This window comes from Nothobranchius furzeri, chromosome 3 (genome assembly GCF_043380555.1).
Source record: "Nothobranchius furzeri strain GRZ-AD chromosome 3, NfurGRZ-RIMD1, whole genome shotgun sequence".
NCBI lineage: Eukaryota > Metazoa > Chordata > Actinopteri > Cyprinodontiformes > Nothobranchiidae > Nothobranchius > Nothobranchius furzeri.
Window position 1 is genome coordinate 62,205,984 of NC_091743.1, and position 14,995 is coordinate 62,220,978.

At 41.2% G+C, this 14,995-nt stretch overlaps 1 protein-coding gene across 2 annotated transcripts in view; it reads right to left on the reverse strand.

Annotated features, from left to right (window-relative positions):
* col2a1b (collagen, type II, alpha 1b) overlaps positions 1-14,995 on the reverse strand; it is a 57,380-nt gene that overhangs the window by 35,587 nt on the left and 6,798 nt on the right. For both annotated transcript variants that reach the window (XM_070549920.1, XM_015959114.3), the window contains 12 exons: positions 13,815-13,916; positions 12,946-13,023; positions 11,447-11,491; positions 10,313-10,366; positions 8,997-9,050; positions 7,605-7,658; positions 7,238-7,291; positions 7,102-7,155; positions 6,854-6,898; positions 5,817-5,870; positions 5,570-5,614; positions 5,432-5,485 (listed from right to left, as the gene is read on the reverse strand). In XM_070549920.1, the coding sequence (XP_070406021.1) occupies positions 5,432-5,485; positions 5,570-5,614; positions 5,817-5,870; positions 6,854-6,898; positions 7,102-7,155; positions 7,238-7,291; positions 7,605-7,658; positions 8,997-9,050; positions 10,313-10,366; positions 11,447-11,491; positions 12,946-13,023; positions 13,815-13,916 (693 nt within the window). The remainder of the gene's footprint in view (positions 1-5,431; positions 5,486-5,569; positions 5,615-5,816; positions 5,871-6,853; positions 6,899-7,101; positions 7,156-7,237; positions 7,292-7,604; positions 7,659-8,996; positions 9,051-10,312; positions 10,367-11,446; positions 11,492-12,945; positions 13,024-13,814; positions 13,917-14,995) is intronic.

The following is a 14,995-nucleotide window of genomic DNA, read 5'->3' on the forward strand; positions in this document are numbered from 1 at the left end:
ATTAACAATCCACTTCTTCTGGTTTCTCTCCACCTCAGTGGGTATTTATGGGTTCTTAATGCTTCTCTTGAGCATTCTTCAGAACAGCAGACATTTCAGACCAGGCATGTCCAAAGTGCAGCCCGCCGAGTGATTCTGTGTGGAGCCCTGCTTTCATTTCTAGAATGAAAAGTTTTGCCTTTGCAGCAGGCAGATTATGAAGACTGACAATTTCTAACATTTTTATGTTTTCGTGTTTTATGTAACTAGGGATGTAAGAAAATATCAATATGGCAATATATCGTGATATTTTTTCCTGTGATATTATATTGTTACTCAAAAGCCGTGTATCAAATTTTTGGAAGAATTTATATGCAAACATTGGTGTATTTTCTTTTCTTTTGGTGCAATTCAAACACTGACTACTAGTTGGCAGCAGTGTGCAGAGTACTGTTTTCCACCATTGAAATGTAAATTCCTCTATTATATTATAAGCAATCATCCCAAATCAACCATGAGAAGCAGCAACAACGAACAGTTTGCTTATTTAAGAGGAACAGATAGTCCATCCATCCATTTTCTGAACCCGCTTTGTCCGTGCAGGGTCACGGGGGGGGGGGGGGGGGGGGGGTGCTGTGCCTATCTCCGGCGGTCAACAGGCAATCAGGAGGGGTACACCCTGGACAGAAAGCTAGTCCATTGCAGGCAACACAGGCACACAGGACAAACAATCATGCACACACACACACACACACACACACACACACACACACACACTCACACCTAAGGACAATTTAGACAGACCAATCAACCCAGCAGTCATGTTTTTGGACTGTGGGAGGAAGCCGGAGTACCCGGAGAGAACCCACGCATGCACAGGGAGAACATGCAGAAAGATCCCAGGCCGGGAAGCGAACCCAGGACATTCTCGCTGCAAGGCAACAGCACTAACCACTGAACCACTGTGCAGCAGAAAGTAAATCCTATCATTTATTACTGAAGGATCAAAACAGTGGGTCAGTTAAGGAAATAAATTAATTTGCATGATCAGAAATACCCAAAATACAAACTAAAAGAAAAAGAAAAGAGTCCCCAAAAGGACCTGGGAAACTCAGCAGTGGATCAATGAACAAAGGAAGCTGGGCTGAACAGAAGCTGAGGAATTAAGGACTAAATGCAGAGCAGGTGTGACAGAACTCCGGACCAGCAGAACAAACCATGAAAACAAAACTAGGAGTATTTATGGAACATGACACTGTCTGGTTTGGATTTCAGGTTACAGCCAAACCACTGTCTAAATTTGAGAAATATTTTCTGAAGGGTGAAAAGGTTTTTCTGTTCTCTTTTTAACTTCTGGTTCTTGTGGTGATATATTTTCAGAGTCAAACAATTTTTTGATCTTGTGCTATACAAAAATCCAAGAAGGAACTTTTAAATATTAAGACAAGCCACTAATAATCATAATGAGATACAAGTTTGGAAAAAAAAATCTCTCTCACACACTCACACACACCTAAGGACAATTTAGACAGACCAGTTAGCCTAACAGTCATGCTTTTGGACTGTGGGAGGAAGCTGGAGAACCCGGAGAGAACCCAGGCATGCACATGGAGAACATGCAAACTCCATGCAGAAAGATCCCAGGCTGGGAAGTGAATCTAAGACCTTCTTGCTGCAAGGCAACAGCTCTAACCACTGCGACCACTGCGCAGCCTATATATATAAATATATAATAGAAAAATGATGATTTCCTCTTGCAGAAACCAAGTGTATGATTTGATTCCTCATGTATTTTTTGAGGAATGTTCTTATCCTGTTTAAAAGGTAACGGTCTTAAAGGGATTACAGACTGTTTTGCTTGCTTTTATCACCCTCTAGTGTCCCATTAATGAATCCAAAGGTGAAACTTACATGCATTGATCTTTATAAAACATTAATCTAACTGCTGAAAGGTCTCCTCCTATATGCATTTAAAGCTCGGCAAATTAAAACTATGAAACATAGGTTTTAAGTTCAGTCAACTTACTTGAGTTTACAGTGTACTTCTGTCACCATCGAGTTATATAATGCTGTGTAGATTTGAGTTATACAAATGACTGGTCTGAATTTAAGAGTATTTATGTTGATTCACATTTAACTTTGTTTAGCCTGTCAGAGAAGATTAAAGGCAAACATTTCCATATGGTGTCTTAAGTTCTTGCATTTTAGAACAAGCTTTAAAAATATGTTGTTCTTATCTTATTTATATATAAAAATGTCTTTCTTTGCTGTCTTTTAAATGTTTTTCCAATTATGTTATCCAAACAGTATTACATAACGGTTTGCAGATGTTTTTACTCTGACCTGAAAAAAACTTTTATTCAAAGGGGCCAATTCTGAGAAGCCACTTCCTGGAAGCCAAACATTTTAGTGCCAGAATGAAGCCTCATGGTGGTGAATGGAATTCCTGCTGCAGGAACAGCAAAGGAAAAGCAGAGCAGACCCAACACTATGACTGCAATAGAGTTTCAAAGTGAGCAAAAATGCTCATATAGCTAAGTGTTTGGACCTTTTTTTTACCTCTGTAAGGCTATTGTCAGTGATTAGGGTCCAAAATAAAGACTAAACCTCTACGACAAAAAGAGTGGGTTCATCTGTCAGATTTTTTCATTTGTTGAAAAATTTGGAACAAAAAAAGGGTTTTGGCAGAAGCTTAACGTGAATACTGGAGCTAAACAAAACTTTTCTTATTTGGTTTATTCAGATTGACGTGTTGCGAAAATTCTCTCAAGAGTTAAAAAGCAAACCAGATATAATAAAAAGAGGATCCATGGGCTTTTGAATGCAAGTCAAGTGTACACACACACACACACACACACACACACACACACACACACACACACACACACACACACACACACACACACACACACACACACACACACACACATCTGACTGAGAGTAAAGCTTTCAACGACTACTTCAAGGAAAGTTTCTGGATTTTGGAAGGAGATCCAGCTCTTAAAAGAATTTCCACACATTAAAGTAACTCAGAAAAAGAAAAGCAAACTGCTAGCAGAGCGCCCTGGAGGGAAACGCACAATCTGTTACAGTGCTGCAAGAATAAACCACAAAGGAGAAGAAGACAGGTCAAGGGATCAAAAGATAAAGAACACTTAAAAGAAACCTATTTCTATATTTCAGAGTTCTCCACCTTCTTTAAAGCATCTCCACAAAAATCCTCCCTGAAAAGGATGCAGGTATTTCCCAAGATGTCACTTTTAAAAAATTCTAATAAAGAAAAGAAAGTCTGTTCAGATTCTACAACTCAAACTTTCTTCTTGTTCAGGGAAGCATCACCCTGGAGCCCATGGACACCAAGGTGCCCCCAGAAACCCTGTAAGGTGCCATCAGGCTCCATAAATAGCACAATTCACTGTTCAGCAAAGTTTTAACTATAATTTTATGCTGCTTTTTTAAAAGTCACACTTAATGTGCTTAAACACACAGCAGCAGAGTCAGCTTACAGAATTGTGGTAACTACAGAGGAATAACTGCAGCCTGTTAGGCTGAAGTGAAAACTCCCCTCAGAAGAAATGTGGAATGCTGCCATTGATATGGAAACTCTTTCTCCCTATCCCAGCCTGGGTGGGACTGTGACCGGTGAAGGCAGTGGAACCGTATCTAGGAGTCATTGTGCTTTCTAGCCCCCCCCCCCCCCCCCCCCCCCCCGTCCAAACAGAGGTGATGAGCGCTGCTCTTGCGGCTGCACACCCTGAAGTGAGGAGAGTCCCAACCCCACCTCCCCACCTAGTGGACACTTATGTATCGTGTGAAGTCTGTGTGCATATCTGTCTGAGGTGTTTTTTTGCATAGCAAAGCTACCCTCTCTGTTGAGGGTAACTCTGAAGTGCCTTTTTTCTCCTCCCCCTGACTCTATCCTCATATAAACCCTCTTGATCTATTAAGGTAGCGCGATTCGTGTTGCGAATGACCACAGTCACCAATTCTTGTCATGTGTCTATGTATGTACGTCTGATCTTGAAATTGTGTGTACTGAAACAATTGAATTTTCCTCTGGGATCATTAAAGTATTTTTGAATTGAATTGAATTGAATAAAGCTAATGGACCGTACATGGATTCTCTTGGAAAGAGTGGTAGAAGCTAGTCTTAGGTCAGAAGTGAGCATTTGCGAGCAGCAGTATGGTTTCAGGCCAAGAAAGTGTACTACAAACGCTACCTTTGCTTTAAGGATGCTAATGGAGAACAACAGAGAAGGTCAGACGGAGCTGCATTGTAGATTTAGAGAATGACGATGCTGAGAGAAGAGCTGTGGTGCGTGAGAGCTATGAGACAGCAGTGAGCTGTGCTGTAGGAGTGACAGGTGGAGGTGGGACTGCATCAATGACTGGCTGTAGTCTCTTCTTGTTTGTTATGGTGATGGACAGGCTAACAGATGATGTTGGACAGGAGTCTCTATGGACTATGATGTCTGCAGAGGACATCGTGATCTGCAGTAAGAGCAGGGTGGAGGTAGAGGGAAAGCTAGGGAGGAGATGTGTATTTGAAAAGAGAGGAATGAAGATTGGTCACAGCAGGACAAAATCCATGTGTGTAAATGAGATGGACACAAGTGGAACGACGATGTTACAGAGAGTAGAAGTAAAGAAGGTAGGGAGGACTTTAAGTTTTTGGAGTCTACAGTGCAAAGCAACAGAGAGAGTGGAGAAGAGGTGAGGAAAGGCATGAAGCAGTGAAAGGGACAGGTATGATGTGATGAAAGGGTTTCAGGTGTAGAAGACAGCCGTGGGACCAGTCATGTTGTCTGGTGTAGAGACATTGTTCATGAGGAGAAGACCAGAGAGAGAACTGGAGGTTACAGAGCTCAAGATGTTCAATTTCTCTTTGGAAGTGACGAGGATGGAGAGGATCAGGAATGAGTCCGTCAGAGGGACAGCTTGTGTTAGATGTGTTAGGAGGTAAAGTCAAAGAAGACAAACTGAGATGGTTTGGACAAGTTCAGAGGAGAGACGATAATGACATAGCTAGAAGGATGCCGAGGTTGGGGCCACCAGGCAGGAGGCTGAGAGGAAGACCAAGAAGAAGATGTATGGTTGTGATGATAAAGTACATGAAGGTAGTTGGTGTGAGGGTAGAGGATGCAGGAGACAGATGACTGGCTGTGGCGACCTCGAGACGACGAGCTCAAAGAGAAAGGAGGGTTATTTTATCACCTATCGCACTGTTGTAGATTTGAAAATGATATTGTCAAAAAGGCTGAAATATATTTATTATACATGAAATTTAGTGAAACTCAAATCTATTCTAGGTCAAAGGTCAGTATTGTGCACATGAAAAAACATGGTGCATCAACCTGGAAGCCCATCTCAGCTTCACAAAGGTTGGTGACCCCTAGTCTAGACCTATGGGCCAACTCCAACAGGAGGTAGAGAAGGAAACCATTTGTTCTACCTTTGAACCAGGAGAGCCAGGGAAGCCAGGAGCTCCAGCTGTACCAACTGGACCCTACAGAAAACAAAATGAATAAGTCATGTGACGTATTCAGATGAGAAGATTCAGATTATTGTTAAGAGAGGAAACAATACTCACAGGAGGACCAGCAGGTCCAGGCAAGCCATCGTTTCCACGAGCGCCCTGCACAAAGAAAACAGTGAATTATTTCTTGTTTAGATATCATTAATTATGTTTGAAGGGTGAAGCAATCAGTGTCAGTATTGTCCTTTATTAAGTTAACAGCTATTCTAAAGAAAAAAATGAACAAAGAATACATGTCAAAGCCATCTATTATAAACTAAATGTCAAATCTTTAGTTTTCAGAGAGGAAGATGCCACGTACAGCAACTCCAGAGGGTCCAGGACGTCCTCTCTCACCAGGTAAACCACGAGGTCCCTAAAGACAAGCAAGAGAGAAGAGAACAGGCTTCAGCTCATCACTGCTTATGCTTAAAGACCAAGTTCACTTGCTTTTTCATCACATCTGCTTTGGTCTCTAGTACAAATGAATGTCTTGTGAGTTGATCTATGTTGGTGAAAAAAGCTCTGGTGCATCTGTTTCAGGAAGTAGAAGTTATTCGGAGGATAGATGAGCAAAAGACCACTGACTGATTAGCAACATTGATGTTTTATCTCAACAAAACGCTCTGGTCTCTTCTGAACGACTTCCCCGGTCGTGATCCAAGATGGGTGAGTCCAAGAATGCTAATTTCACAGTGTGACGTGCGATTGACTGTTTTTTTCTAATCTGAGTGTCTTCTATCAGCAGCTAATGCAGGAAATAGGGGTAGAAGACTATTTGCATGTGTAGCCTGGATGTTAAACTCAGAATGAGGATCATATTTTAAAAATAGCCCATAAAAGCAGTTTCTCATGAGTTATTTTTATCAGCAGGAATTTATGAAAAATGGAAATGAAACGGATCGCTTCAGTGAAGCACCCACACCCGCTACGACAAAACACTCCCCTAACAGTGTCTTTGGCAAGGCTGCTGTTGTATTTGCTTTGGTAGTCCAGTGGTTAACGGGCCTGCCATGCCCTGATGCCGGTTTGACTCAGCAGTAATTAGTCAGAATGTAAACTCTGATACCGATGTAGGTTTGAAGCAGTCGTTTGTGACATGAAGGCCACATTCTCAACTGCAGCCCAACTAGGAGACAGCGGGCGTTAGTGACCTACTTCCAGGTCAGAGACTAACTTCAGGGGGAAGAGCAGGGTCTGATGATGCAGTAAAATACATGAATGCAGCCAAAAATGGGTTTGGGGATATTTTCACCAGGAAATAACAATTTCATGTGGTAAAAAGCTCTAAAAAGTGGATTCTTCATGATATGACCCCTTTAAATAATCAGATTTTTGTTTTGATCATCAAATACTCACCATTGGTCCAGGTGCACCGCTCTCTCCTGGAGCACCAGACTCTCCCTAGAACGAAAAAGACTCTGATTTTAGAATAACAAGTACATTTTTAAGGCTTTATGCAGTAATTCCAGCTGTTTACTTAAATCACATCCGCTTATTTTAATGAGTAACTCAAGAAGAATTAGCATTTGAAAAATCTCAACTTCTATCACATGTGGTGAGTAAAAATCTACACCAAAAGGCACAGAACGGACAGAAGATCTCACCTTAGAGCCGACAGCACCGGTCTCTCCCTTCATACCATCGAGACCTGGATAACCCTGAGAGATTAACGAGAAAGAGTCAGGAATTTGAGAAGGAGACTTTCTGTGTTTGTTGCAGAAACCATCAGGATCAACTCACTCTGTGCCCCTTGATTCCAGGCAGACCAGGAGTTCCTGGGAATCCACGCGCTCCCTGTGAATCAATAGAAGAGATCAGTATCCAGTAAAGAAATGAAGATAATGCACATTTTATTGTCATGAGATTATTTGATATTGTGGAAACTACGATGTATCAAAACTGGCTTTTCCAAAACATCCCAAAATGGTTTATTATGAAGATGTACTTAAATCTTTAGTTCAGTTGTTAGGCTGCCCTGATATGATGGATGATTTTTTTTTTTTTTTTGTTATTTTGCTTTGTCAGAATTTTATGAACCAAGTTACGTATCTCTTTAAAAAACTACAACAACCAACAGTTAGCGAATCAGCAGACTGAAGGAGCTCACCTGAGGTCCTGAAGGTCCTCGTTCACCAGGTTTACCTGGTTTACCAGCTTCACCCTAAAAAAGACACAAAAAAGGGTTCAAACCAGACAAATATATATATTTTTATTTTAGGGAAAATCTTTAGAGGTTCTGTTCCAGGTGCTTGATGAAAGAGCACCTCTAGTGGACAAGTGGATGAAACATCAGATTATGTAGTCTGCAGCCACCTTGTGGAGTAAAGCAATGTTTACATTTTATGTCAAAGTAAATTACCGAACAAAAATATTTTTAAAGTTAAGATGACAAAATAGACAGATTGAGGTGTAGAAGGTAAAAATACACATTTGGTTTTCTTTAGTTGCTTTTGATGGCAAACATGAAGTTCTTTTAGGCTCAAAAATTATAAAAACTATTTCTATTCCTTTAATAAGTTTAAGTATAATGCAAACAATGCAGTATGTACATATTATTGTGCATTTAATGAGTTTTAATGTACAGAAAACTAACTTAGAGCTGTGGTGGAAATGCAAAAGATCAAAAGTTAAGTTTTGTTTCTTTCTCTAAACATCTTTAGCATCACTTTGCATTGCGTGTAATTTGTTCTCACAGGTGATGTCGCACCCACACTTTTTCCAATGAGGAGGTTAAACACCCACAATTTTCCCGCAGTTTGGCTCAAAAACGTAATTATCAGTCCGATCCCTCTGTTTGCCCGCTGTCCCCCCCCCCCCCCCCTTGCTGTTGCGAGCTGAAACCCGCACCTCTGTCAGTATTCTGACCAGACAAACAAATAAATAACATCAGCTTGATTCCACTTTGTTCCTTAAATTGAGTCACATCGTTTAGCGAGTTCTGTACGCTCATGTGTTCAACAGCGAGCTCTGCCAGTTGATTTTAGTAACGAGTGACATCATGCCGTTCTGGTACTGAGCAGCATGGATGCATCAGAGGATTTTGTTGTAGTTTGTGTTCAAAATGGATTAAAGACAGGACAGGATAAATAATCAAACAAATACAATACATACATTCTCACTAGCCTGTAACTCTATGTTTTTCCCTCAAAATGCACCTGACTGATGCTTTTAAATGTAAAATGTCCAAATATTTCTACAGGGGGGTGCATGCCCCCGGACCCCCCTAGAGTAGTTTTATACTCATCATCTTTTTCATATCTGCCCTTTGGTGCTGGTGCACACCTTGTGGTGGAAGAAGAACTGTATACATATATGTGAGAAATTTCAACACCCACACTTTACAGAAGCTTGCTACGCCCCTGCAGGTGATCACTGCTTCAGTCGCAAATAGGATGTTAGTCACAGTAACTGATCTCATCCTTTAAGAGCTTCATCCAGGTTATTTTTAAAAAAATAATTGTTAATTCATGATTAATATAAACACAACCGTCACACTTACGTCCTCTCCAGGTTTTCCGGGAGGTCCTGAGGGGCCGCGGGGACCCATGGGGCCCTGTTAGAGACAAGAGTTCAGGTGAGTCACAGTTCTCATCAATCACCAACAGAGGGCAACGACAGCTGCAATGTTTCATTCTGATTAACGTGAAAAGTTCTGCAGCCTTTAGCTTCAGGATCAGATTCAGACTTTATTTTTGACCCGTTAAACTCCCTGACAGATACTGTTAGTGATGATGTTCACGGCTGCATTCATTCAACTTCTAGTCTGAAACAATGCAGTTTAGATTCTCAAGAATGCTCACCTCTACTGATAACCACATTTCAACCATAAAAAACAAGTAGGAAGTCAGATTTTTTTTATTTAACTGTTTGTATTATTTTTGCTAAATCAGCTAGAATAAAAATATTTAGACCGAATTTCTTAAAAAGCAGATATTTGCTTCAAACCTGTTTATCCAATTTCTCTGACTTTCTTTCAATTAAAATATGATGGATGAGATTTTTATGTGCAAATCTTTTTTTTCATGATCTTTATTAAATGATACGTTTGTTTTGTGTGCTGATGGGAAATGACACCTCAGACATCTCTAACTAAACCAAAGCTTTCTCTGGACTTTGCATTGCCAGCTCTGTGACATTTCCAATAATTTTTCCGGACCAAAGTTTGATTTTAATCACACCTAATGATGCACTGGCACATCTTACAAAAAAATGCATCTCTTTGTGATTCTCTGAACTTCACATGGGGAGATTATCACAGCAGTGGGGAGACCTTATCCTGTCTACCTGCTGAGAGTTCAGGGAGGACAGGAAAGGAGGTCTGATTGTGTTAAGCGTCAGGACATACGAGGAAATTAGGAAAAGTTACTGTTATACAACAAAAAATGATAGGAAAAGAAACAATATTCTCTCTGGGAATGAACACTAACAAATATAGAACACAACTGGAGGGTTTTAGAGAGGAGAGGAGTTCAGATAACAAGTGTAACAACTGAAAAAGCCACTTTGTTCAGGAGAAGCAGCACAAGTTCAGCTCTGTGATGTTGTTTCTACATTTGGAGGTGTATGATTATAAAACCTGAACCAGGAAATAACTCATTAAATGTGTAAGTTTACAAGATAAGATCTACAGTAAAACAACCAAGAAATGCAGACAATCTACAGCAACAAGAATAAGCTTTAAAAACATTTAAAAGGTAACAGAAGACCAAAAAGGATAACGAGAAGAGCCTAAACAGAGATGCTTACAGAGAATCATGAAAAACTACCAAACTGAGGAGGCGCTGGCCTGAAAAACGAGCTCTGGGGCAAACTTACGGCTTGTCCGGGTTCTCCAGCCTCGCCTGGGCTGCCTTGGAAACCTTGTGGGCCCTAAAATGTAAAAAATGTGGAAAATTTTGATTTACTGACAACAAACACTTTCATTGAGTCAGTAGTTGGGAAGAAGATCAATTTTTAGTGACTTTAAACACTTATTTTTAAACCTCTCTCTGCTTTTGAAACATTTGGTCATTTATTTTGATATATATTATTAGTTTGACCAAAACTATCCAAATGCATCAGAATGTTCTTCGACAGTAACTCACATTGTCTTTTGTACTTCCTTCTCATACATTTTTAAACAAAACAAATGAAGGAATAAAGTCTGAAAACCACACATATATATATATATATATATATATATATATATATATATATATATACACTAATCTGCACATGTTCCATTTAAACAAGCAGAGCTGCAGAACGTATGTCTACAAAAACACGAATGGAGTCAGAAACACACACACACACATACACACACACACACACACACACACGCTCGCACGCACGCACGCACGCACACACGCACACATTCATGAAAAGCCTCTCTGGCATCACTGCACTACTTCCTTACAAACAACATCCTTGTAGACAGAATTTACAATATCTGTTGTTACGTTAAAAACTAAGAAAGATAAAAGAGAAAATGCGTTGGTGGGATTTAATCATCAATCGAAGTTAAGTCTGATGATTGTGTACAGCTGTACTTTGAAGGCTGGCAGGACGGGCGGAAATTGCTATGTGCAACCAGGCTGAAGCAGAAAAAAGATGGTGTGTGTGTGTGGGGGGTGTCAGCCCAGCAGTTGGTACAAAAAGGTAAATTGTCAGGTGCTCAACAGTAAGTCTGGGTTGTGGACCTGGAAAACGCCCCAGAGCTGCAGCTGGAAGACAGAAGTATTCTTAGAGTGCCGCCTGCAGACAACACTGAGGGCTAAGAGTGGAAATTTACCTCTGACAGCTGGTGATATAAAATGGTGTTTGGAAAGTCAGTGGTCTGATAATGTTATTTAATACACTAGAGGGGATGTGTACTCTGGAACAAGCTTCTCACAATTACTGGATCTGAAACAACAGGATCTGGTCTGTACTCAGGCCCGGTGGGGTGTGAGGGGTAAAGGAGGTACTTACAGGTGATCCGGTGGAGCCAGGTGGTCCTCTGGGTCCCATAGGGCCCTGAGAGGAGAAGAGCACAATATCAGCATCACAAGCATGCTGATCAAACCAGGAATCTGTTCAATTTCATAGTCAGTGTTTGGTAAGTGAGAAAAGCTGCGTGTTTTTGCACCTGAAGCTAGTCAGAAGTTCTTAAACTTGCTTTGCCCAAAGCTGCATAAAACTCAACAGGTCTACTTGTCGAAAACATAAATCCTTAGAAATTCTTCAGTGGCATTTAGACCTTTTTTCATCCTAATCCCTCTTTTCCTCCTCATTTTAACACCCACCTAATCCTTTTAGAGCCTTTTTTTTGCCTTCTTGCAGCCTTTTTCATAAAGTGTCGATACCCGTGGCAACCCTAAGGAGTTTGTTCAAACACTTATAACATTTAACACTAACTTGTCTGCTGGATCCACGCCAAAGTAAGTTTTTACGTCACCCTTCATGCATCCGAGCTCAACTAGAGACATTTTCATTCATCAGGGCGAAGAAGTAAGAATCCTAATGACTTTTCTTTACTATACAAGAAAATCTGCTATGAGACAAAGACGTGTTTGATCCTGTAAAGTTTCTAAAAATCCAATTTTTCTTTCTTCTTAAAGAAAATAAATCCTGGAAGCTGTTCCCCCTGGTGAAAACATATCTGTTTCATACGTTTTATTTAATCCTCAACCACAAATGAGGGAATGCAGCCAAAGAAAAAGTCCCAGCAGGGTACAATGGTCTTCAGAGGGGAATGAAAGTCACCTTTCAGTAGGTGTAGCCTCTTATCAATGGGGCTCTGTGTGCTTGAATATTTGTGCGTAGCAAACATTTGAGTAAAAGCTGCATTAAGAGTGTTTGGTGCATGTGTTTCTAAGCTTGGATTGCGATTGGACATCAGAGGAGTTCAGATGCTCTGCCTCCAGCAGACGGCCAGAATAAACACAGGTCAGCTGCACAAGGTGAAGCTGAGAGCTCAGACAGGCATATGGTGGGACCATTATTACACAGACTGATGCTAAAAGCTCCATTCCTCTCCCAGCCCGGCTCAAGTGGCTGCCAAGCTGCGTTGTGGTTTGTTAAAAGTCTCCCAGAATGCTCCTCTGATACATCCTACAGTTGGTAGTAGTGGTTTGTTGAAATGTGGTGATGATCATCAGTTCAGGTGTTTGTATTCCATGAGGATTTGGGACTTTGCACCTTTAGCCCTCCATTTTTCTTCAGCTTCTTAAAAATAGCTTTCAAAGGATGTGAAAAGATGTAAATTATTTGTCGTTGGTTCTCTGATCCACACTGACTTTAAATCCTTCTTATGTTGGTTTTGGTGTCCGTGTGATTCTGCTAAACTGAGGGATGTGGAGAAGATGCTGCATGTTGGAAATGAGGTCCTCGGGTCAGGAACTCTTCTCCAAACATGTCTGTGGGTTCTTATATTCAGGCTGTAAAAGAAGTTAATGGAGGGGCAGCAGGTCGCAGCGTGGCTCTCTCACCATTGGTCCTTGCATCACGCCCATCTGAGCGCCGCCAGCCTTCTCATCGAAACCGCCCGCCATCTGAGCAGCAAAGTTCTGGAACGGGAAAAAGGCAGAACACCATCAGGATCCTCTCATGTATGTTTGGGAAACCTCAGCGAATTGAACTGACCTGTATTGGAATATTTACTATGTGAAGTGCTTTGAGACAACTCTTGTCGTGATTTGGCGTTATGTAAATAAACTTGAATTGAATTGAATTCAGGATGATCTGAAACATCTAAGAAACCATCTGCCAGACTGAGAAAAAGGAAATGACTGAAAAGTCAGACACACTTCAATCTGAGCCGTGTTTAATAATCACTCTTGTTGTGTTTAAATGTTTATCTTGGCACCAAAGCGTTGTCACACACTGCATCATGTTGGCAGCAGAGAGAATCAGCTTTGAGCGGACTGTCAGCTGCTGAACGATGCATGAATCCTGATCCAGACAGAGGGCATGTGAAAACTTTTCACAAAGACGCTTCTTGCCCCATTCTCAAAAAAGCTTCTTCCCTTTCCCTCCTTAGGTCTGTCATCCCACCTCATGCCCTTCAACCTCCCGTCCCCTCCTGTCAGTCATGATCCTCTCTTCTTTTCTCTTGTGAAGAATGAAGACATTCTCTCCCAGCATCCACGCGGCTGAACCTCTGCCCCCCTCCCATTTCAGTTCCACACATCTTTTGTCTTCTTGGATCACTTCTTAACCCCCCCCCCCCCCCCTTTTTGTTTTACCTCATTATCCCAACCAAACAAACCCTTCTTGGCCTTGAATTAGGATGCAACCACAGTTCTGTTATCTACAGGGACTGCAATTCTATTACTTCTCCTAAATGTGGGACACTTACTCCACCAAGGCCAGGGGGTCCGTTAGGTCCAGGAGGTCCAGGGGGTCCGGGGTTTCCAGGGGTGCCAGGTTCACCATCTCTGCCGCGAGGACCAGGGCTTCCCTGAAAATCAGAGACGATATTAAGATTTTTCATAAGAGCTGAAGAAAAAGGGCAGAAACAGCCCAACCAGTCTGAGGTTTAAAGCAAATGAAAATGTGTTGTTTGTAAATTGAAAGAGTTTTTTACCAAATCTTCAAATCATTAATGGTTTAAAAATGTTTGACACTGACGAAGAAGATGTTTAAATACTCGTAAAATAACATCTTTGTCTTATTATAAAATTCAAAGGAAGTTTAAAAACCATTTTTTAAATGATTTTTGTTATTTTGAGCTCCGGAGCAGGTTGAATAAATCATTACATCGTTACTGGCAGAGAAAACAGCAGAATCTGTGTTAAATAGCTACTGTTGACAGCAGCGTGAGGCTCATTTGAACTATTTCCAGACACTGACAGTCTAACATGACAGAACTTGACTTGATCTGAGACACCGACTATAAACATGTTTTTACAGCTAAACTAAACGGAATGGTAAAAGGTTGAAACAATAAAAATCAGCTTTATTCTGTAAAATTACAGTCAATATTTCAAAATATCAACATCCATCGCTGCTTGTAGTGTGTGCTGATGATTTTTCAGGTAGGATCAGACCACCGTGCATACCTCTGTGCATGTAGAGACAAATGACCCCGTGAGCAGATCCAAAACAAAGAATGTGCTAAACATCTAACACGCTGCTCAGCTTCTGCTAGCCAAAACCTAATCTAACCCTGTGTTTAAATCTGCATAAACAAGATAAATGACATAAACTCCTCGCCTGCAGCGGCTATCAGATCTGCGTTTTTACATTAATGAGATGATCAAAGCCTGTCGGATTTCCCACACTGTCTGACTGCGAGGCCTCTGAGAGAAGCCGACCGCCGTTTACATTATGAGCCTCCAACAGTCTCACATCTGTTAAACAACCCAGACCACAGGGCCTAATGGGAACGACACATGACTGGTTACACTGTGGTGCTCAATGAAAGGCTACCATTATACAAACACATCCCCCAACCCAGCCTCAGGACCTGCAGCTATCAGGTTCAGTCGGACATACTGTACTTGCTACCAGAGTGGAGTAGATCTTTTAGGGTCAGTG